Genomic DNA, 22,654 nt, shown 5'->3' with positions numbered 1-22,654 from the left:
ATTGTCACATTCTTTATGTTAGAAATAAAAACAGCTGTGGGGCCAAAGAGTTCAAGACTTTCGCTCAAATCACACATTTGAACTGTGTATGGAATAATCTAAATGGGCTTCATTTTTCTTACTCTTACCTTGAAAAGATAAAGGCCATCTTTCTCGTGAGACACATAACAAAAACATGTGACAAGGGCTTGGGAAATCTTTCACTGATTAGTGGACTCATTTGTTTCTCATCCATTTGTTTCTAATATCTAGCATTCTCCTTTGTTTTATTAAAGGCCCAGAGGCAGAAATCAATCCCTCTAAACTAGACTGGCCCACTAAGAATAAAGAAATTATATCAAAGTGGACTAAAAAACAATAAAACTACTGAAAAGAACCCAAAATTTGAAAGCTCAACAAGGTCTAAGTTCTAATGACAACAACAAAAGGCTGAAAGTCCGGTTTTTGTTTTAGTTCAATGCAGGGGCTTTAGTGAAACAAGAGTCAAGCTCCTCCTCGATCTGTAGGCATGGGCTGAGATCCTCATGTTTCCATCAATCTGAAAGAGATATTTTTTATTTTTTGCAAACAGAGAAGCCTCTATAAACTTGCACGTACAGAGCTCCAAACTAGCCCTGAATAATTACTTAGCACCACTGCCTCATGGCAAGTTATTTTATTTGCCTTAATAAATATTTTAGAAAGATTATTAAACAGACAGTAAAGATTTACTCTCAGGTGGCTTCTTGTTTCCTCTTTAGAATAATGAGTTGCATACTTCTGGAAAGTTTGGCTTACTTGTAAAAACTGATTTAGATTTCCCTCCACTTTGGCTGGGGGAGAGGAAAGGGAGAGAGAAAAGAAAAGGTACATAGCATGTGGCATGTACACACATATATACATATAGCAGGTGTGTCATCCTTTTAACCTGACACTTAGCCGTAAGGGCTAGGAAGATGTGTCATGCCTTTTTCAAACCTAAGGTATTCAGTTAAAATCCTGTTTTGAAAGCCAATTACAAATTTTAGCGTTTTTAAACCAAATTTTTAGATGAAGCGAAAGCTACACTCTATGGATTAGATTCTTATTCAAGGACAAATAAACTGTGTAAGGGGGAAGTTTTTTGTGGTCTTTGATTAAATGTCTACACGTCTATATATGTTCAAGTTGGGGGCTGATGGGAAGGTATGATGGAAGTAGAAAATAGAAAGATCGCTTTATTTTACTTTTTATCAGGAAAACGTCCTAATATACTTAATTTTTTTTTTTTTAAAGATTTTATTTTATTTCCTTTTTCTCCCCAAAGCCCCCCCATACATGGTTGTATATTCTTCGTTGTGGGTCCTTCTAGTTGTGGCATGTGGGACGCTGCCTCAGCGTGGTTTGACGAGCAGTGCCATGTCCGCGCCCAGGATTCGAACCAACGAAACACTGGGCCGCCTGCAGCGGAGCGCGCGAACTTAACCACTCGGCCACGGGGCCAGCCCCCTAATATACTTAATTTTTTTTAAAAAAAGCAGAGAATAGGAATAATGAACCCAACACTCAGCTTCAATATTTTGCCAATCCTCCTTCGTCTATCCTACACAACACGATTGTTTGTTTTCCTGGAACATTCTAAAGTAAATCATCTGTAAATACTTCAGTAGGTAGAAAGACAACCTTTAATAGAATTCCAAGATACTTCCTTCTGACTAGAAGAAAACTTTGAGGTCAAACAATCCAGTGACTTAAGACAGTTTTAACTTAGACTCACACTAAAACATATTTTATATCACAACCCACTATAGCTATATATAAATACTATATATTAAAAATAGTTTTTCAAGAAACAGTATGTACTTACCCTCACAAATGGATTTCACAACCACTGAAAGGCTGCACCCCACAATTATCTTTCCAACTTTAGGTGGAGGTTGGAACGGGCCCTCTCTTACCCTATGTGAGCTGGGCCTCCACACCAAGCTCTCTGTAGGCTTCGCCCAGACCAGGAGACCCATGTATAAAATATTTCACCCACATCGACAAACATCCTCAGCCTCAGAACTATTTTTAACCAAGTATGATAAAACGTTCTAACAAAAGAATACTAAAATGGCCAAAGCTTTCAGACTTTGAGGGTCTTATAAAATAAAGGGTTTGGGAAGGGATTAACGATAGAAAAAAGAAATAAGAAACTTTGACACATCACATGAGAGAAGTGCCTAGTAAGCGAGCGTGCCCACCGAGGACAGCACAGTTGGTCTGTGTGTGTCTGAGCGGGAGGACCAAGCAAGGAGAGGCGCACTGGTGACAGAAAGGCATATGGTCATCCCACCTCACGCACAAAGACAATTACAAATCAGCACTTTCGGGACCAAAAAGGTGGTTCTGTCACTAATAAAAACAAGACTGTCCATCACTGATTTATATACTTTTCACTCAAAGAGAGCGGGATACAGAATGCTGAGGAAGAGACACAAAACCTAGCCGACACACCCCTGCCACAGCAAGGAGAGAGGAGGCACTGCTGCGTGACACCCAGACATGGTCCACGCCTCCTCCTCACAGGAGCCTTGAAAAGGGCTGTACTTGTTTGCACAAAAGTAAAATGTGTTCCTAACATACGTGAAAAATAGGCTTTTTGTGATGCAAGATTATTAAAATATAAAACAAGCTTCTCCATGCAATTATTTTATAGCACTTAATGTTCGATTGGGGATGTTATACTTACAAGGTAAATTAGCTTCAAGTTCTGCAACCTCTGTGGAAACAAAGAGATTACTGTTAATATTAGTCAACTACTCCACATAAAATCACCAGCTCTAAACTGGTAATTTCCCCCAGAACACTGAGGAAAAATAATAATAAATAAACCGAATTAACTGAAACCTACACTTGGTCTAAAGTTTAGACTTTAAGCCATGACGTTGCTTTCAAATACACAAAGTGACTTGTAGGATGCCAACCAGTACAGTCAAGGGCCCTTGAAAACTCAGTATGAATGAAAGTCATTTAAAATTAACATGGCAATTACCTATACGTAAACAGTCACTACTGTTTCTGAAAATCTTGTTCCCTCAAGGAGTGGAACTCCTGCCCTCAAAATTTGATTTATATATACGCCTTGTATCTCCTCCAGTTTTTCCAGATCTGTCTTCTGGTGAGGGCTCGCCCAGTTTGGGCTCAAACTTTTCCAGTGAGAGGAAACTCTCGACCTCTGCTGGGCCTAAACCCTTGCCCTTTGCCATCTGTGGGCATTGCTAACTACCCAAGGGAGTCACCTCCTCTGAGCTACATTCCTTGCTCCTAGCGCTCTCTGGGGCCTCTTCTATTAGTCACTAATTGAGCACTGACGGCCAGCACCCCTCTGCCAGAACACAGCTACAAACCCCCCTCAATCTTGCTATTCAAGAGCTGAGGCCTGGGGGTGGGGGAGACCCAGAAATAACTGGGCAGGCATGTTGCCTGTGCCTCAACAACGTAATGTGCTCTGGGGTCCTCGGAGCATGCAGATTCTCTCCAGCTGTGGAGACTAAAGGAAGGAGAAGTTTTTGAGCTGGGCTTTAACGAACAGGTAGAACAGTCCTGCAGAGGTGGATAAAAAGGTATTCCAAGGAGATAAGTTAGCAATGCACAAAAGCACAGAACACAGACAAGCACAGAAACCAGAGGCATCCTGTTCAGCCAGAGCAATGGGTACAAAGACAACCAGAGAGCAATGGGAAACAAGGTCGAAAACCAGTCAGGATTGAGCAGGACCCTGACTACACGGTGCAGAATTCTAAACTTCATTCTCCAGCAATAGAGAGCTGAGCGAGATTTCTGAACAACTTTCTAAGCTTTGCCTCAAGAGGACAACTTCAGAAAGGGCAAAGCGTAGGCAGACAACCTGAGGTGGGCACTCTGCTAGGCAGTGAGGGCCCAGCAAAGGCAGGCAGAGTGAGGGTGCCTGAGAGCAAAGAGGATGGAAGATCTGCCAACTGTGTGGGGCAGGAGGGGTCAGAGACGGCACGGAGGGCTGATGTCCCGGGAGGAGGAAGTTGAGGTCTGGGTGCACGACCACGGCCAGGGCAGAGGAGCCCCTACAGAGCGATGCCACCTGACATCACGAGACCGACAAAGGGGAGAGGCTGGTGAGAAGAAGAACCTCAGCAGAAATCAGAGAACAAGGAGCAGGGAAAGTTACCGATGACAAACAGGCAGAAGAGTAAGCGAGACACACGGACACAGTGACCCAGTAAAGAGAGGACAGACTGGCCCAAGGCAAGGCCATCGGATGTGGATCAGACCCTGCTGAGGACATTCAAAACAGCATGAAAGCAAGTGGAAAGATGGAAACCAGATTACAAAAAAACACAAAAAAGAAGCAAATTGGTGGTCAAAATACAGAAAGCAGCAGGTAACAATTCCTGCAAGTCAAGTCGGGAGAGGTGGGGAGGGGAGGGGAGGGGGATGACAGAGACCATAATGTTTGCAAAGCTGAACACTGAGTGCATTAGTGGGAAGACTGGCAGATGGCTCTGTTCTGAGGCTGAGGGGTTAGGAAGGCCACAGGCCTTGATATCAGCTATTTGACTGAGAATCTGAGTAGAGACAGGGGGCCCACTAAATGTATTAGCTCTGGGGTCCAGGTGTCTGGAATGGGCACCCAGAAGAGTGGAGCTTGGGATGCTCCCTCCTGGTTCCAGGGCGTCCTATCCAGTGCTCTAGCCGGGCAGAGAGTTCTCACTCGTGAGAAAAAGAGCCAGTCTCTTCAGTGGAGCCGGGCGTAGGAGAGGAGTAACAGTTAATCACCCTTTTGCTGTGATTAGAAAAGGAACAAGTTTTGTGATGAAATGCAAGCCTGGGAATCTGTCTTCTCAGCAGTCTTGGGTTTTGGTACATTAAAATATAGTCACTTAAAACAAAATGATGATGATCCTATGAAAAGTTCACCATCATTCTTCTTATAACGACCACAGCAATCTTCAGTTTCGTCTTTCCGACTGGCGCACTGTCACCCTTCCTCGGAGCGGGAATTTGCTAAAGACTATAGAGTGCGGTGAGGTGGGCTGAGGAGGACCAGAGCCCTCTGCCCAGATCACACCACGCCCTCCGACGGAAGGAGCCAAGGGCCACACTCTGCTCCACCGGCTCCCACAGGGCACTCATTTTATCACAAAAGCACACATTTTATCAAATGAGTTATTCATAATAATCACTTTTAAATAAATGTTATTCATATAATTAAACTATATGTTTTAAGATAAATACTATTTACATTTTTTATTATACTATTTAACTTTTTGTTGCTAAGAATCTACAAGAAACTGTCCTTGAAGGCCCTTCTTTTGGGAGACTGATGACGGCCACTGGAACCCGGCCTTCTCTTACAGGCCTGTCCTACCCGCAGTTGTGAGAACTCTGGTTGTCCAGCTTTATAAAAACCCAGTGAAATTAAACACATACCCAGAGGACTTGAAAGGGGGGCCATGTAACAGAAGTGAAATGTTTAAGAAGACACTGAGGTCAGCGGGGTTGAGGAAGAGGGGAGGTCTGGGCACAGGAGGGCAGGAGGCACTGACCAGGGGCATCACGATGACTGAGCAACAGAACCAGACCTCTGCACGTCAGGGAGGGGGTGTGGAGGCACAAGGCTCGCAGGCTGGAGGACACCTCACTGTAGGACAGGGATTCTCCATCCTGGCTACACATCAATCACCCGGGGAGTTGTTTGCTTTTTCTTTTTTTTTTTTTTTTGAGGAAGATTAGCCCTGAGCTAACAACCGTGCCCATCTTCCTCTATTTTATAAGCGGGATGCCTGCCACAGCATGGCTTGACAAGCAGTGCTAGGTCTGCACCTGGGATCGGAACTGGTGAACCCCGGGCCACTGAAGTGGAACATGTGAACTTAACCGCTGCGCCACCGGGCTGGCCCGCTTTTTTTTGTTTTTGTTTTTTTAATAGCATTGGTGTGGTACAATTTACATATTGCAAAATAGACCCACTTTAAATGTACAATTCAATGATTTTTAGTAGAATTTGGAGTTGTGCATCATCACTACAATCTAGTACTTGCCAAGCTAATCCTGCCACCCCAGCCCTATCCAGACCAATGACACCAAAAGTTCTAGGTGGGGCCGGGGCCTCTGGATTTTTTTACTCTCCCCAGGTATAGAAAGCTGCTGTAGGCTATTTTGCCATGCTAAAACATCTACACACAGCTATTCACACAACAGATTTAATAACTTCACATTGTAGTCCAGAAATTAAACTCCAAAGATGAGCGTGCTTGCACTTCCACGTTCAGTGGAACTCACTCAAGGAAGGTGGGCAAGGGCCAGGGAGAGCCCTCAGAGCCGGTCCAGTGATGACCCCCACCTCTAGGCTTTTGGTCCAAGAGCCAGTGCAGGCAAGGAATACAATCCTGGGGGCACAAGTATTTCAATAAAGACGCTCAGCAGTTTAGTTCAGCCCCATACAGAAGATAAAATGAGCCACACATGCTCACGCATTCCTCTCAGGGAGCTGTCGCAAATGACAAGTAGTTTCTCCACACTTCCAACAATGGCAAATAATAATTCACTAGCATCAACCGTTATCACTTTAGAACCCATGTACAAGATGACTGTGACCAAAGAAACAAGCGAATTGCTTCACATGCTTGAGAGGCCTCTTGGCAAAGCAGTGGCCCTTCCCTGTATCACCTTACCGCCCGAAGGACGCTAGCCCCACCTGTAAGGTAAGGAGCGATCCAGATATTTTTAAACTGAGAAATCTCGCCTGTTCCAAGGTGCTAACACCTCCACCGCTCACTGGCCCAGCCTTTCTGGGAGGCACCTGGCACCTTACATAATTCCGTGGCAGCACAACTTCCTTCTGAGAAATTAGACTCTTTTCCTTTCTGACTAAATATCAAAACACAGAGCCCACTTGAAGTATGACTGAACTGAAATATCAGATTGCAAAATCCACTTGGTTACCACAATGGCCCCCCATGGCATGGACGCACCCTTTTCTTTTGTGGGCTGCTCACAGCCCAGTGCTCCAGTTGTTTCTGCACTGCCTGTCACTCCAACCTGCATGCTCTCCATCGCGGTGGCTGTCAGTGACACAGCCCTGGGACCTCAGGACCTGGCCCTGAGCTTGGCACATGTGGGATGCTCAGGATGTGCTTGACTCAACAAAAAGGCACACTTGCCAGCAAGGTGGCAATGCTCCCACGTGAATGCCCTGAGACATGAGGAGCCTTTCTCCTGGTATAGTTGGGGACTGGGGCATTCCAAAGGTGCTGTGGAGTGAACTGTGTCCCCCACAAAGTTCATATGTTGAAGCTCAACCCCCCTCCCCATGCAATGGCATTAGGAGCTGGGGCCTTTGGGAGGTAATTAGGGTTAGATGAAGTCATGAGGGTGGGGCCCTCATGATGGGATTAGAGCCCTTATGAGAAGAGACAGCAGGTGCCTGCAGGCCAGGAAGAGGGATCTCACCAGGAACTGAATCTGCTGGTGCCTTGATCTTGGACTTCCCAGCCTCCAGAACCAGGAGAGATACATGTCTGTTGTTTAAGCCACCATGTCTAAGGTACTTTGTTATGGTACCTGAGCTAAGACAAAAGGCCAAACACAGGCGCAGATGATTCTTAGCAAGAGTCAGGTCCAAGGCCCATCAGGCAGAGCAGCTGTGCCCTTTGACCCAGGTAGAGACAGCAGCTACTTCCCAGGAGACTTGATTAGCTCCTTCCACCCAAACCACTACCCTCTTAGATTTGTGGAACCAGAACTTCATCTCTTAGCTTCCTGTTGTCTTCATGCACCGAGCTTCTCTTCTGCACTCCCAGCATCCAAGCACAGTGCCCTTACCTGGGAGACACTTGACCCAAGGGCATCAGTCCCTCCAGAGACAGCACTGCTAGAGTCCCATGTCAGCCCTTCCACTCAGTCTAAGGGCCTCCAGCAGCAGACTGCAGAGTGCAGGCCCAGAGTACATATGGTCCCCTCTGCACTCTGGGGGAGTGAGGCCGTAACCCCCTGCAGCAGAGACTGGTAGCGATGGGAATGGAGCCCCAAGGCTTCATACCACCCACTTTCAACACGAGCAGATAAGGCTGACTTGGGCCCTTGTTTGTCTTCTGCAGACCCTTCTTGGCCCACTGGGCTACTGGGTACACCTGAGGGGACCGCCAAGTTCCCTGGGCAGCTTCACTGGTATTTAACCCTCAACAAAGCATTTAAAGGTTAGCCTTGGGGCCAGCTGCCTTAGCTCCACGTGAGCAGGACTCCTCCTCTCTGGGCCACCGCTCTAGTCTTTAAAATACGTAGTGGCGTGTAACCCAGCTTCACACGCTGCTAAATGCTCTAAATATCCTGCTAACATGGCAAACCAAACCCCGAGCCCAGCCCCGGAGCCCTGGGCAAGGCCTAGCGTGGAGGGAGCAGCTCTGGAGAACAATAAATGTTCTCTTTCTCTCACTCTTCCAGGAACCGCACTGGAATGGGGCCCTTCCTATACCGTCACATGACCAAAGTGCTAGTGTGGACACAGAAGGCTCGACCGAGGGAGGCCCCACGTGGCCCCCTGGATGCTGGGAAGCAAGTGCAGGTGAGCAGCCAGCCCTCTCCATTTTGGAGAGGAGGCTCAGAGCACAGAGAGCTCACACCACAGCCCCAGGCCCAGAAGCCACCTGCTAAAAGGAGAGAAGGCCAGGAACCACCTGGGGTGCAGGGACTGCTATGGACAAAGGCTGCACACAGATTCATTTCCTCCATTGCCCACATTCCAGACCTGACCCCAAACTCAGTCAGCTCAATTCCAAATCTCCACATTTAACAAAAACAGGCAAAAGGTTCCTGCCAGCCTGCTTGGGGTCCCTTGAGGTCTTTGGGGGTACTAATAGTAGGCTGGCACACAGCAGGCACTAAAATGTTTGTTGAGTGAACAACTGAAAGAACAGGGAAACAGACATGTTCCCGCTATCTGAAAAGTACTAAGCTTCTGATAAACAAGAAAGTAATTCTGCCCTGAGGGCTTTTCTGGGAAGTAGGGAGCACTATAAGACTCACAGCCACCACAAAGGTCCACCAGAAGAGCAGTGCCCTCTGCCCTGTGGCTGCAAACAATGGTGATGGCTCCCCGGTCAAGCCCAGACCTGAGTCAGGGCCAACAGGAAATGCACAGATCTGACACTCTCTCTCCCCAGTGTCTCCAGCTCCCAGGACTCAGGGCAGACAGCAGCCAAATCCTAGCCCAGAAACACTCAATTGTTCTACAGCCTCCAGGGACTGCGGCTACAAGCATCTCTCCCGTTCAGCCTGGAGGGTGTCCTTGAGAACTACCTTAGGGGTGCAATTGAAAAGCCAGTGTGGCCACGGTGCCAGGATGGTAGAGGGGCCCCCCACGGCCAGCTGCTCCAAGGCAGGCTACAGGCTTTCCAGGGAGGGCTGGCTCCAGCCTTCTGTCACCCTTCAGAACTGGGCCCACAATTCCAAGAAAAAGAACAGGAGCTTCAGCTGTGCAGCCTACTGGCCCTGCCCACTAGCGACAACTGTCCCTGCCAACCTCCAATCTCCTCCATCCATCAGCTCAACCCTACAGCCATCTGCACCAAGCCAGATCCCTCACCATGTAAGGTCAAGCATGGCAACTGACCAGTTAAAATACATATGCTAAAATACATATACATAAAATACATTTGCTTGTAAGTCTCTGTAGTTTTTCCTTTGGGCTATAGGATGCACAGCCTGGATCCCCCTCAATGAGGGCTGGCAGAGACCCCCACCTCAGGCCACACCCCTTGCAGGACAGCTGCCATCTGACGACTGGTCAATGCAGAGCAGGAAGCCCTGAGCATCTCCCTGACTGGGGACAGCTCTCAAGGGCCATGCCTGCTCCGAGCAGAGGCTGGCAGGGGGCATTTGTCAAAGCTCGATTTCTCCCTCTGCTGCTCCTGCTTCCTTCACCTCCCTCCACAGGTGTCAGTCCCCAGGATACTCCTAAGTAACCATGCTGCCTGCCAAATTCCCTGCTCTCAGGAAGTCTGTCTATGGCACTGAGTCCCAAAGACACATTAACACACTTTTCTACAACCTACTGATCCCCATGAGGAGCATTCTCACATGAGTTAAAGTCACTGTCCAAGATGACAGTCCTGACTGTAGCAATCTTGCTGAACTCGGGCACTCTGCTTTTCTCAAAGGCCCAAAAGGGGGGTTTCGTCTAGAAGGGACTCTCATCATAATCACCCCTTCAAATGCCTCCCCCTGCCCCACAAAAGCCCTGGACTCCACTGCCACCATCAGAAACGCGCAGAATGAAGGCCGGTGCCACGTACAGCCTAGCAAAGGAGCGCCCTAGGAACGGACGAGCACTCATCAGCCATCAGAGCACTCTCCATCAGGTACCTCTTGTCCATAGCCTCCCCTCCCGGTCGGGCCCACCCTCCACCACAAGCCCAAACTACCCACCACTCAGCCAGCCAGCTCACTCAGCCTAGCAGCCCCTGAGGCAGACAGAGGGAGCAGGCCACAAGAGGGGAGTGTTACAGGGAGCCCTGCTGCCCACAGCCAGCCACCAGCTGTAAGTGCTCTCGGCCCCAGAAACCTCATGATCCATCACCAGCGGCCCAGGGAGGATGGAAACAGGGGGCCTCACAAGGTGGTTCTGCACCTTTCCTTGATGAGTCTCACAAGGCCAAAGGACCTTAGCTGGGCCCTGTAAACCCAGCCAAAGACATCTCCTGTTCTCGAGCTGGGGCAGAGTCCAGCTTTGTGAGCCCCAGTGGGCGGCCCTGGGCTGCGTCAGGCCCTGGAGCCATCTGAGAGCTCCCAGGTGAATCCTTGAGCAGGGCCAGAGGGGTGGGAGGACCGCTGTGCCTCCCTGAATCCTCTTTTTCTGTGGACTTGTACTTCTGTTCTGCTCCTTCGGTTTGTGCTTGCTGGGTCTGCTCCCCAAGTGCCTGCCCTACCGCAGTATGTGGGTCTGGCTGTCCTGCTGCAATAAAGCTGCAACCTGGGCAAGCTTCTGAACCTCTCTGAGTATCAGTTCTTCAGCTGCAGAACAAAGCACCCACCTGGCAAGGCATAACAAAAGCCAAATGAGAACTGCCCCATAAAGCGCCCGACAGAGGGCCTGGCCCCAAGAGCTCAGTGTACAAGCTGCTATTAACCAGGACGAGGCTATGGCAAATAAGACGGAGCAGTCTCTTTGCCAGCTTCCCACCTGCTCCCCCTTCAGCTAACGCCTGGACCTTCCTCACTTTAACTCCCCAGGCACTAAACACCCTCCACTCAAAGGACTATAGCAACACACTTCAAACCCTTTCCCTGGCTTGCTTGGCCCCTGGGTTCCTCTGCAGATGGAACCCCGGAGCCAGCATCTAGGAAAGAGACACAAGCCCTAAAGGACGCCCCCGACGTGAGGTGCTGCAGCTATGCCCCACCCTCTGACTCCCCAGAGTAAACTTTCAGCACTGTAACAAACTCCGAACACAATCTAATGCTCTCCCCAACACGGTAGGTAATGCCAAAATGTAAAAAGGATTCTTGCTCCATCTCTAACCAATCATCCATCAGGCTGGATAAGCCAGAGCTAAGTCAAGATTCAGGGGCAGTGGGAGAACTAGGAAGAGTGCACCCTTGAAGTCTCCCCAGAACCCGATGTCTTCCTCTTCCCACTCCCTCCCAAGCCTGGCAGTGCTTGGTTTCCGAGAAGCTTCAACACAGTGACTTCATACACCAGGTCTCCTGCCATTCCATCCATTTCAGGACAGACAAATGCCAGTAACCACCATGGTGTCAACTTGATACACCATGAAAACGGGCAGTTCTAACAAACTACTGAAGCCTCCTTTGCTTCCCAGCTCCTTACACTTGGGAAATGTAAACACATCATAAAGCATAAAATGCTGCAAATTATAAGCTCCTTAAAGGCAGGAGCTGCTTCATCGTCCTCTTTTGTAGTCCTCATGACTCTAGGAAACTGCCTCTGCACCTTAAGGTTTTAAGTTGGTCCACTGAACGAACGCGGAAGTTGCACACAAACACGTGCATATTCACATACACACATTACATAAACCCTCTCCAAAGCCTACAGCTCTAGGACTCCCTGTTATCAATTCTGTGACTAGAACTGATTTTACACAAGGCTCTCCTCAGAGTCTGACTTGAATAAAATAGAGCCGGACCCTAAGACACGACCAAATCCCACTCCCTTCCTTTACAGACACACACTAGGGTGCTGAGGAGGCCAGGAGAAAGGAAGAACCCCCCGCCTCCCAACCCCCACGACTGCACTGGGACCAGAATCTGAGGCCTGCTGGCTCCCAGTACCTTATTCCTTCCACTAGCACTCTGGCAGCCCCTACAGAGACTATTCCACGTGTATCAGACACACCGCAGTTTTAATACCATTTTCTTTCCATTAGCATTCCCACAGCGTGTGCACAGTACAAAGTCCTTCCATTGTAAGTGATAAGCAATTACATTTTAAAATACTTTCGAACAGGTATTTCTATTCAGCAACAGACTGCTTCATATCCCCAAAGAGCCTGCAGTCAGACTTCTTTTTGTCATAGGACATAAAACCCACTTGCGTGGATGACCGTCACCTTTAACAAGCAGCCTGTCTCTCACAGAAACCCTCCGAGTGGAGTCGGAGGCCGTGGCTGACGTCCGGGACCCTTTGAGACCGTCATCCCGCTTCAGCTTGCTTGCCAGCGTCAGCATTACTGCCACCTTTACCCTGAAAGACAGATGGAAAGCAGGGTTAAGGACACGTCTCTAGACAGTGACTGGACACTGAAGACAATGATGTGAGGTGGTTTTCAATTTTTTTCTTTAATTTAGCTGTAGAAAAATTTAGCATATAAGGTACATTAGTAAGACTAGATTCCTTCATAATGAGTTTGGGTAACCTCTAGGACACCCTCTAGAAGTCTATGTTTTAAAATACGAATAAAAACTTTAAAAGGGAGAGCCATGCATTTAACAAACTCCCTGGGCACCCGGCCCCGTGCGAGGCGCTGGGATGTGGTGGTGACAAAGCTCCTCTGAGCTCATGGTCTAGGGGGGAGCCTCTGCCAACACATTCCACGTGAGCCCACCACCGCCCACTAGTAAGTCTGCCCCTCCCCACTGTGGGGACATGCACCTGTGTGTGTGGCCCCAGTGCCCGGCCCATCGCAGACTGCAGGAAGCATCGGCCTCTGGTCAGGAGGGAGCCCGCAATGCTTTTCTTTCCTTTCCTTCTTCCTTTAATGAGCAACCTCTCATTCATTTATGTTGTTTTCTTACATTTTTAGGCAATATCAGCATCAAGATTAAGTTATAATTAATGCCCCAAACTAGATTCTCTTCACTGGCTGCTTCCAACCCATCTGTGTTTCAGGTTCACCCCGCTGAAAGCTCGCTGGGCAGGATGATAAAGAGAAAACACAGGTGACGCACCTGACCACTTGGGAGAGGGGGCTAAAGAAATGTCACGAGTTTTTACAGGCATAATTGTCCTCTACCATCCGCCTGTTTCTAACATAAACCACCACTCATCTCACAGGCCTCCTGGCACTTCTTGCTGGCTTCACCACAGTTGGAGAGGGATTCTGGAACTTCTTTGATTGAGGACGAAAACTGGTCCCCAGTCCAACATTTCCATAATTTCTTTTGTTGCTTTACTATCATTTCCTTTCATACACTCCGATCACTTTCAAAAGAAAACAATCAATAACTTCCAGTTGAAAAACTTGACCTAAGCACAGAACTTTCAGTTTGAGGCCAAGATCTTGAAAGCCAAAATATAAGAATCCCCCACCCTCATTGTACTTTCAACCATTTTTAAACCAGGTGCCTTACACAGCTTCTCACACCATCTTCTATGTATCTTCCCAAAGACTGTAAGATTATGTTCTGTTTGTACCACGACAACAACATCCTGAATTGTGCGTGACTTACGCAGACACACAGACACACTGAGTCCCTTTAAGAATCGCTGGCCTAAAGCCTTCAAAAGACAGTTCTATTACACATCAGTGTTCACAGCTCCTAGAGTTTCAAATCTGGGAAGGACTTCTCCGCCCCCACCCCCACCCCGACTCCCACTCTTTTTTGCGGACGTGGACCCTAGGGCAATGGGGGCCCAGGAACTGGGTTGTCTGAGGCCACTCAGCTGCTGGAAGCGGTCACCGCAGAAACACTAGTTTCCCTCCTGGAGATGATGGGACATCTTATCTTGAGTGTGGCGATGGTCTCAGGGGTATATGCATACATCAAGACCGACCAAAGTGCATACTTTACATGTGTGCAGTTTAGTGTACTTCAATTATACCTCAATAAAGCTGACAAAAATGTGAAAACAAACCAACACTAGTTTCTCCATCCCCCTCTACCATGCCATCTCCTCAGGCGGACCTGCACAGAGGCAGCAACTGTAACCAATGAACACACTGCTCAGCTGTACCCAGGGCAAGGAACTATCATCGGTCCAGTTTACGAAGTAACCTCACGAGAAGATGCTGGGGTTGGGCACACAGTCAGGAACACCTGTAGGGGCTCCAGCCCACAAGCTATCAGAGACAGCATCACCATCTAGAGCCAGGCTCTCTTGCTCAGCCCATGCCCCAAGAACGATCTTGTCAGGAATCCCTTCAGCAGATCTGGATCACAAAGAAATGTTTCCCTTTCCAGCCACGTCCACTGCCCTGCACCCAGACTGGAGCACATCAGTCCTACCACATAGTCAGGAGTGCCTGATGGTGGGCCAAGATACGCATCCATCGCTTGGGAGGTCGGCTGGAAGCACCACATGCACCACACAAAGTCCACTTGGTTTTTATCAGCTAGCTGACCTTGGCAATACGAATACGGCAAACAATAAAATAAAAGCACAGTGTCCATAAAGAAAGTTCAGCAGGCAGTAGCCTAGGAAAGTCATAATAAAGAGCCCCACGGAAAAGCGAGTGCCAGGGCATGTGCCCGGTCCACACCCAGGTCCCTGAGGACCTGCACGGAAGGAGCCGCTCAGAGGATCCTGGCAAGACTCACTGGCACAAAGAAAGGCTCACACTAAGACAGTCCTTCTGTGTCGCTGCAGTCTGAGGACTCTGCTTAATTCCTCTGTACCCCTACCCCACATTGAATTGTTCTCTGTGGGCAGCACATGCCCCATACTCAATCCCACTTAGAGTCAGACTCTTGGCTTACAATTTTCAACAAGTGTGTGACCCTTAATAAAACACAGTGGGCACTGACCGTGCAAGATACAAAAGAAAACAACACTGCTGTTTTGTTTTCCGCAGAAGACAAAATTTACTTCCCTAACATTCTAAAAAAACCCAAGTATATAATGACCACGTATTTCTCCGTCCTCTGTACCATTATCACATGCCATTTCAGGGACAAACCAAAGACCTAATTTGGGAATGTTTCATAGCTGTTAAATTAACTCTATGAAAGAGATCTGAACGAAAATAATTATTCAAAGAGTCAAGAGGTCAGCTGAACACCTGCAGTTGCTTCAGAATTCTCTTTCCCTTCTTTAATATGCTTTACTCTTTGCAGACCGGTTTTTTTTTTTTTTAAGATTGGCCCTGAGCTAACATCTGTTGCCAATCTTCCTTTTTTTCCTCCCCAAACCCCACTACACAGTTATATACCCTAGTTGTAAGTCCTTCTAGTTCTTCTACGTGGGATGCCGCCACGGCACGGCTTGATGAGCAGTACGTAGGTCCACGCCCAGGATCCAAAACAGCAAACCCCGGGCCGCCGAAGCAGAGCACAGGAACTTAACCACTCGGCCATGGGGCCGGCCTCTGAAGACTTGTTTTAAAACTAAACTTCCCCTTTACTGCAAATTACACTCTGACTGTGGCAGCATTTTCAGTAACAGATCAGCTATACTGAATAGCATGCTCAGTCTGTAAATTCAAGTTGTAATTGGCCCAGTTAAGTTCCTCTTCAGCGTAGGACTTGCTTTCAGACCATTCAAAGAAGCATGTGCTATTTACTAGTTTCATCATATGAAGTAATATTTACTCAGCATTCCTGCCTATAGTGGCAAAATCAGGCCATGTCACCTGTGCAGGGACACCAGGGACCACTCAGCTCATGGGATGGGGAACTCCTCATTTACAATTCTGCCTGGCGAAGTGTAAAAGATGCAACTGCAGGTCACTAGGGTACAACCAACTTCTCCAGCCAAAAAGGCCCAGATCAGGACACAGAAAAGTCCACACCCCACCCTCCTCCTTCAGAATGCTGGGGCCCAGGGACCTCCCACCCCGCACGGGAGTCACCCCTGTTGGTTGACCGACCTTTGGAGTCCAGCCCTTTAAATTTCAGCAGTAAACCTGCCCCCTTCTGCACTGCCTACTACCTGAATGGCAAGTATGTCCGGGTGGAGGTCCTCAAGCCCCACACCACCTAGCCTGGTGGTGATTTCTCTGTGTACATCTCTCCCACCGGTCACCTCCCCATGCCTCCATCCCCTGACCCAGCCGAGAATCCTCTGCACAAGGTAGGCAGGCCGGCCGCCTCCCTGTTCCTCAACAACATCCTGCTCATTTCTGGAAGGTTCCGCTCAATCTGATATGCAGGTCTGAAATGCCCTCCTTCCCTTTGCCACCTAACGCTACTCCTTCCTTAGCAGAACAGAATCCTATCCAGATTCCGACATCCCCTCCAAGCAGCCGTCTCCGGCCCCTCCAATCCTTTCCGACCCCACTTCAGCACTGGAGGGAATGCAGAGAGGGGCGGGCCCAGTCCCCTCATGTGACAGATGAGGAAACTGAGCCCCAGGGAGACGGGGGCCACACCCATGATGACACACCCGCGGAACCAGGTCCAGAATCCAAGACTCGGCAGTACGAATCGTTCCAACATGTCCTCCCCCTCGCCTCCCCTCTGCCCAGCAAACCCCTCCAAGCTAGCTGTGCCCCCCGGCCCCCATCGTGGGGGAGCTGCCGGCAGGTCGGCGAGGAGGGCGCCTCCCCCCGCCTTGCCCTCCCCGTTCCCCGGCCTAGCCTGACCCCGAGGCAGCCCGGAGCCGGACCGCCCGCGTCCGAGGCCCGCTTCCTCCGGCCACGTCGGGGCGGTGACCTTGGGCCAGCGCTCGCGCTCCGTTTCCTCCGGACAATGCGGCCAGCAGCTCCCCGCGACGGCGGCGCGAGGCCGCGCGCGCCCGACCCCGGGCGGTCTCGGGGCGGGCTGTCCCCGCGCCCTGCAGCGTCCGGCCCGGTCCGCCCGGCCCCGCATCCCAGGCCCGCGCCCTGCGGCGCCCGCCCCTCGACCGCCGGCGCCCGGCCCTGAGGAGCGGCGCGGCCTGAGGCGGCCCCCGCGCCGCCCGCCCTCCGCCCACCCGGTGCACCGGCGCCGCGGGAGCCCCTCGCCCGCGCAGGGCCGCGCGCTCCTCACCTGGGCACCCTGAGACAGGCGAGGCGGGCCCGGCGCCCAACACCATGCCCGGCCGGCCGGCGGCGGCGGCGACACGCAGCCCCTCACAGCCGCACCGGCTCCGGGCGGCGGGACCGGAAGTGGCGGGGCGGGGACTCGGCGGCTCTCGCCCTCAGCAGCCGCGACGGCAGCGGGCGCTTTAAAAAAAAAATTCAAAGCTCCGAAGAACTTTATTCAGAGCCCGACACACGAACAGCGTCCTGTGCGGGCCGCTGCTGGGTTGGGCGGGCGGCCGGCCGGTCGGGGCTCGCTGATTGGTAGAGAGCGCGGCCGGGGGCGGGCACGGACCTCGCGGCCCTCGCTGATTGGCGAGTGGCGGCCGGGGGCGGGATAGCCCCAGCTGTTCCAGAGCCTGCGCGCCGCGGCGCCGCCGCGTTCCTGCCTCCATTCATTTGGTTACGAGCTGATCCTGGGCCTGCGGCTCGGAGGATCCCGGTGCAGCCTGACCTGGAGGAGCGGCCAGGCCGGCACTGACCGCCTCGGCGGATAGGGCGCCCGCTGTGTGCCCAGCACAGTGCCCAGGATGCAGAGGACTGGGCCGCCCCACAGCCTGAAGGGTAGGGGGCGGAGGCCGGGGCGGTCAGACGTGCACACAGCCACTAACCGCCGGGGTGCTTCGGCCGAGGCCGCAGAGGAGTGGGTGGCCCTTTCCTGTTCTTGTCTTAATGGTTTTTGTTCCTCTTTCATATCTTCCACATTTGTGAGCACCTTACCCTAAAAATCTGTTTCAAATAGTTCTATTGCTAGCTTGTTGAGAACGCATTCTTCCCTCGTCCACTTACGTCCCTATGTGACTGGTAATAGGCGCTCTGTGGGGGTCGGGCAGGGCTCCTGGAGGAGTGGGCCATCTAAAAGATGAGGTTCACCTCGTGGACCGGGAAGAAAGAGCCAAGGAGTTAGCATGTTGTTTCCGGAAGCCCCACTGGAAGGTTTTAAACAGTGGAGTGACAGTATCAGATTTTCTTTCTAAACGAGGCTCTGGCCCTGAGTGAGCTGGTAGGAAGGGAGCCAGGCAGAGAGGAGACCAGAGTCAGGAGGCCCAGGGAAGAACACAACTCGTGGTATCCCTTCTGTTTGGGAACGGTTTCCTCCTCCTTCACCCGGCTGACTTCTGAGTTTTCCTAAGCTTAGACATCACTTGCTCAGAGAGAGGCCCCAGAGTCTGGGAGGTGCAGGTGCTCTCTGTGACTTCACTGGAGCCCTGAGCTTCCCCAGTCCTGGTACTCAAGACTCACTGCCATTTCCCTAAGCTCAGCTCCCCAGGCCCTCCTCTGCCCTGTGTGTTCCCCATCCTGGCACATAACAGGTGGTCAGAACACTCCAGCTGTTGCAGGAGACCTGGCGAGAGAAAGTAAGACCTTGAAGCAAGACAGCAGGTGAAGGTAGGACTGGAATGGCTTGAGGACTTGTCTTACTCACTTAGGAGCGCTGTCTACAGAACAGGCTGCAGCACACCATGGCCCACAGCTCACCATTGTGGATAAATCAAACCTTTTCTAGCTCCATTTCATGAGGCTGCCTCATGCCTTCACCTGAGGCTCATTGAGGGTTTACGAGGTTATTAACTCACGTAGCCCTCACAACAGCCTCATCAAATGGGTATTTTATTATGCCCACTTTAAAGACAAGGAAGCCGAGGCACAGTCTGCCCAACGTGGCAGAGCTGGGGTTCGCCCTCAACCAGTGCCCCACGCCCCTTAGGCAGCTGGTGGTGCCAGCAGCCAGGGAAGGGGCAAAGTTGGCCCTCCTGCTTCCTGGAGAAGGAGTTTGTTTTCATCTGGGGCTCCTTCAGAAACAGAACTTTCACTAGCTTAAGCACAAAAGATTTAGAAGACTGGATATGCTAACATAACCTAAGGAGGTCAGCTCTGGGAACCTGGGAACCTGGCCTCACCCTCAGGGACTCCATCTGAGTCTTGGCTTCTGGGGGCTGGCCTTGTCCTCCCAGATGCCTCCAAGGAGCTGGGGCCTGGGCTCAGACACATCCTTACAATCCACGCCATAGAGGGAGCTGCCCACTCGATGTGAAATGTGAAACCCTCCCAATTTCACATTCTCTGGGAGAGATTGGCTGGGCTTGGATCATGTGCCCACCGTGTGTATGTATTTGGGAGGAAGGAGTGGAGGTTCATTTGTGAGTCTCCCAGAGGGGTGCTGGTGCCAGAGGAAGAGCAGCTGAAGACAGTTCACCAGGTGCCCTTCCCTCCTCCTCCCCCCAACTCCAAGAAGTTCAACCCAGGGCTTCCAGCCAGGCCATGGAAAGAGAGAAGTCCCCTCTCTGTTTCCAGCCAGGCCTACCTCTGGACACAACTGCACGGGCTGTCCCAGAGGCTGCCCAGCTTTGCTGACCTGGATCACATGGTACCACCAAGCCAGAGCTCTGGACCCTTCTCAGCCTGGGGCAGCCTGCTAGCTGATGAACAATGCCTGGCGCAAGGGCCTGGGTGCCTGCTGGTTCGGGTAGGGCATCCTAGGCAGGAAAAGTGACCTCTGCCAGGAAAGCCATGGGAGAGACGCCTTCCTTAGCCATCTCCTCCAGTCTTCCCTCTGGCACTCTCTACGGATGGAGCAGAGCTCTCCCACCTCAGTGGCACCCCATCGGGTAGACATTCCCAGCTCCCGTGTTTTAGTGGAGGATTGCCCCGAGAGGTAAGACTTGCAGCCTGAGTGAGCTGACATCAAAGCCGGGCCTACGGGACCAGCACTTGTGCCCCTCCCTCTTCCCCACAGTGTCCTGTGGCCTCCAGGCCTTCCCTGGGGCAAGACCTTAGTGATGTTCCAAACTTGACCCCTTGCACGGGTTGGGAAACAGCCCTTGCGACATTAGATGTGGAGCAGATAAGGGTGGAAGGGTCCAACTCTGCCCTCGGCTCCTACCTGCTCCAACCTGTTCTGTGTTGTTCTAGGTTATTCCAGGGCATGCATCCTGCCCTCCAGCCAGGCCCAGTTCTCCTGGGGAGCAAAGCCCAGGGCACTGGAGAGCAGGCCTGGACACACACACAGGCCCTGTGTCCCTACAGGGTCTTCTGAAATCTATTTCAATAAGCAAGAACTATATGATGAGCATCTGCCCAGTGCTGAGTGCCAGAAGGGGACAGAATGTATAAAGCACAGACGCTGCCCTCCGGGAGCGTGAGCTTGGGGAACCAGTACTCGGGAAGTTACTATAGAATGGGGGGGTTCAACGTTGACCCCTGAGGTTTGCTCCACCTGGAGATCAGAGTCTCCGCTGTCCCACCTGACTTTAGAGACTGTTGTGGGGAGGAGGGGGGGAGAACAGCTATGCTGACCGTAGCCCTTGCCTTGGACTTCATCTGGGGAGGCTGAAAACAAATGTGCAAAACCCAGGGTCCCCCTGGAGCCTTCTGTTGCTAAAAGTGGAGACAGCGCACGTTATTTTTAGGAAAAGCTTTATTGGGCCCTTCAGGGTGAAAGCATCCTGGGTCTAATCTGGAGAGGGGAGGATGAGGCAAAGATGAGACCAGACAGAGTGGCTGGAAGTGGTTACGGGGAACTGGGCGAGGTTGTCTTAACCAAGACCCTTGGTGACCCAGTTCTGGGATCCTCTGTAGTATCGGTGAGCGGGCAGACTCCTTGCATTTGGGCCAGATAGGGGCTTAAATGATGGTGATGATGTAAGGGGCCATCCAGGCAGCAGACAATTAGATTCTAACCAGTATGACTTTAATTACGTATCTGGTGTAATTAACTTCTGACTGCTGTTTTCCCTGGCCCCCAGGGAAAACATCATGTTTCCTTTTATTCCTTTAAAAAATAATAAAATGGGCTGTGACAGCTATCTTGGAACAGGACTGAATCAGAGTGGTATTTTAAATATTGTAAGACTGAGGTTTTCATCGTAATCCCTGAAGTAGCCCTGGGCGCATTTTAACGAGGGCTGTGCGCTGTAACCGCAGTGGAGACGTTGTACAGTCAGATTGTAAAGGCCCCCCTCTCACTGCCCCTCCTGCAGGCTGCACTTCTGTGCTTCCCCTCCTCCCGGGCTGCCTGTTAAATCAGGCCTCGGAGCTGACAGAGCTCTGAGAGGAGCTGCCTTCCTCCAGAGCTGCTCGCTTGGACTTGCACAAGTGTATTAAAATCGCCTGCGTTTGTCACACTCTCTCCTGTTTTGCATTGCATACTCTTTTGTATTGGTTGCTAACTGAGGTCAAGTCACCTTTTCAGGTATTTCTGCGCTGCTGATGAAAAGTGCCGCCTTGTAGAGTTCTGTTCTGGTAGGGGACTTAAATAGTAGGGGCGTATGTGTGTGTGTGTGCGACCACATATGGTAGGCTGATTAATAGCCCCCTAAAGCCATCCTTGTCCTAATTTCTGGACACCTGTGAATATGTTACTTTATGTGGTAAAATGGACTTTACAGATATGATTAGGTTAAGGATTTTGAGATGAGTGCGATGGACAGAAGGTGTCCCCTGAAAATTCATATATTGAAATCCTAGCCCCCAAGTTGATGGTGTTAGGAGCTGGGGCCTTTGGGAAGTGATTAGGTCAGGAGGGCGGAGCCCTCGTGAGTGGGATTAGTGTCCCTATAAAGGAGGGCTGAGAGAGAGCCCTCACCCCTTCTGCCATGTGAGGACACAGAGAGAAGACGGCAGTTCATGAGCTAAGAAGTGGGCTGTCACAAGACACTGAGTCTGCCAGCATCGTGATCTTGGATGTCTAACCCCCAGAACCGTGAGAAATCAATTTCTTTTGCTTATAAACCACCCAGTAGGTGGCGTTTTGTTATAGCAGCCCAAATGGACTAAAACAGGGAGATTATCCAGGTGAGCCCATTGTAATCACAAGGGTCCTTGTAGGAGGGAGGCAGGAGATCAGAGTCAGAGTAGGAGATGTGACGATGGAAGTAAGAGGTTGCAGTGACGCCAGGAGGGGGCCTGAGCCAAGGAGTGCAGGCAGCCTCTAGAAACAGGAAGACGCAAGGGAACAGATGTTCCCTGAAGCTTCCAGAAGGAACATCCGGCCCTGTGGAGATCCAATTTTGGATTTCTGACTTCCAGAACTGCAACAGGATAAATGGATCTTTTGAGCCGCTGTTGGTAGGGCAGCCATAGGGAGCGAATTCCCCTCCTCTCCCAGGAAGCTTTCCCAGGGAATGGCTGCTGGTGGCTGCAGGGGCAGCCTGGGATCTGGGCATTTGAGAGGCCTCGCTGCAGAGGGGGTGGGGGAGCATGAGCTCAGGGCTCATCATGGCACATTGACAGAGATTCAGGAGGCTGGACCCACTCTTGCAGTGAAGTACCGCTCTTTGTTT

At 50.9% G+C, this 22,654-nt stretch overlaps 1 protein-coding gene across 2 annotated transcripts in view; it reads right to left on the bottom strand.

The window, feature by feature from the left end:
* The window catches only part of UBE2F (ubiquitin conjugating enzyme E2 F (putative)), a 56,592-nt gene extending 38,697 nt beyond the window's left edge, over positions 1-17,895 (bottom strand). The window contains exons 1-3 of one of the 2 annotated variants that reach the window (XM_070618683.1): positions 17,341-17,895; positions 12,546-12,679; positions 2,693-2,722 (exon numbers count right to left, since the gene is read on the bottom strand). In XM_070618683.1, coding sequence (XP_070474784.1) covers positions 2,693-2,722; positions 12,546-12,663 — 148 coding nt within the window. In that variant the 5' untranslated portion in view covers positions 12,664-12,679; positions 17,341-17,895. The remainder of the gene's footprint in view (positions 1-2,692; positions 2,723-12,545; positions 12,680-17,340) is intronic. The other variant, XM_070618684.1, reaches the window with a different exon arrangement.
* Between the last annotated feature and the right edge of the window lie 4,759 nt (positions 17,896-22,654).

This window comes from Equus przewalskii, chromosome 5 (genome assembly GCF_037783145.1).
Source record: "Equus przewalskii isolate Varuska chromosome 5, EquPr2, whole genome shotgun sequence".
Lineage (NCBI taxonomy): Eukaryota > Metazoa > Chordata > Mammalia > Perissodactyla > Equidae > Equus > Equus przewalskii.
This window is presented reverse-complemented; position numbering and strand designations above follow the sequence as displayed.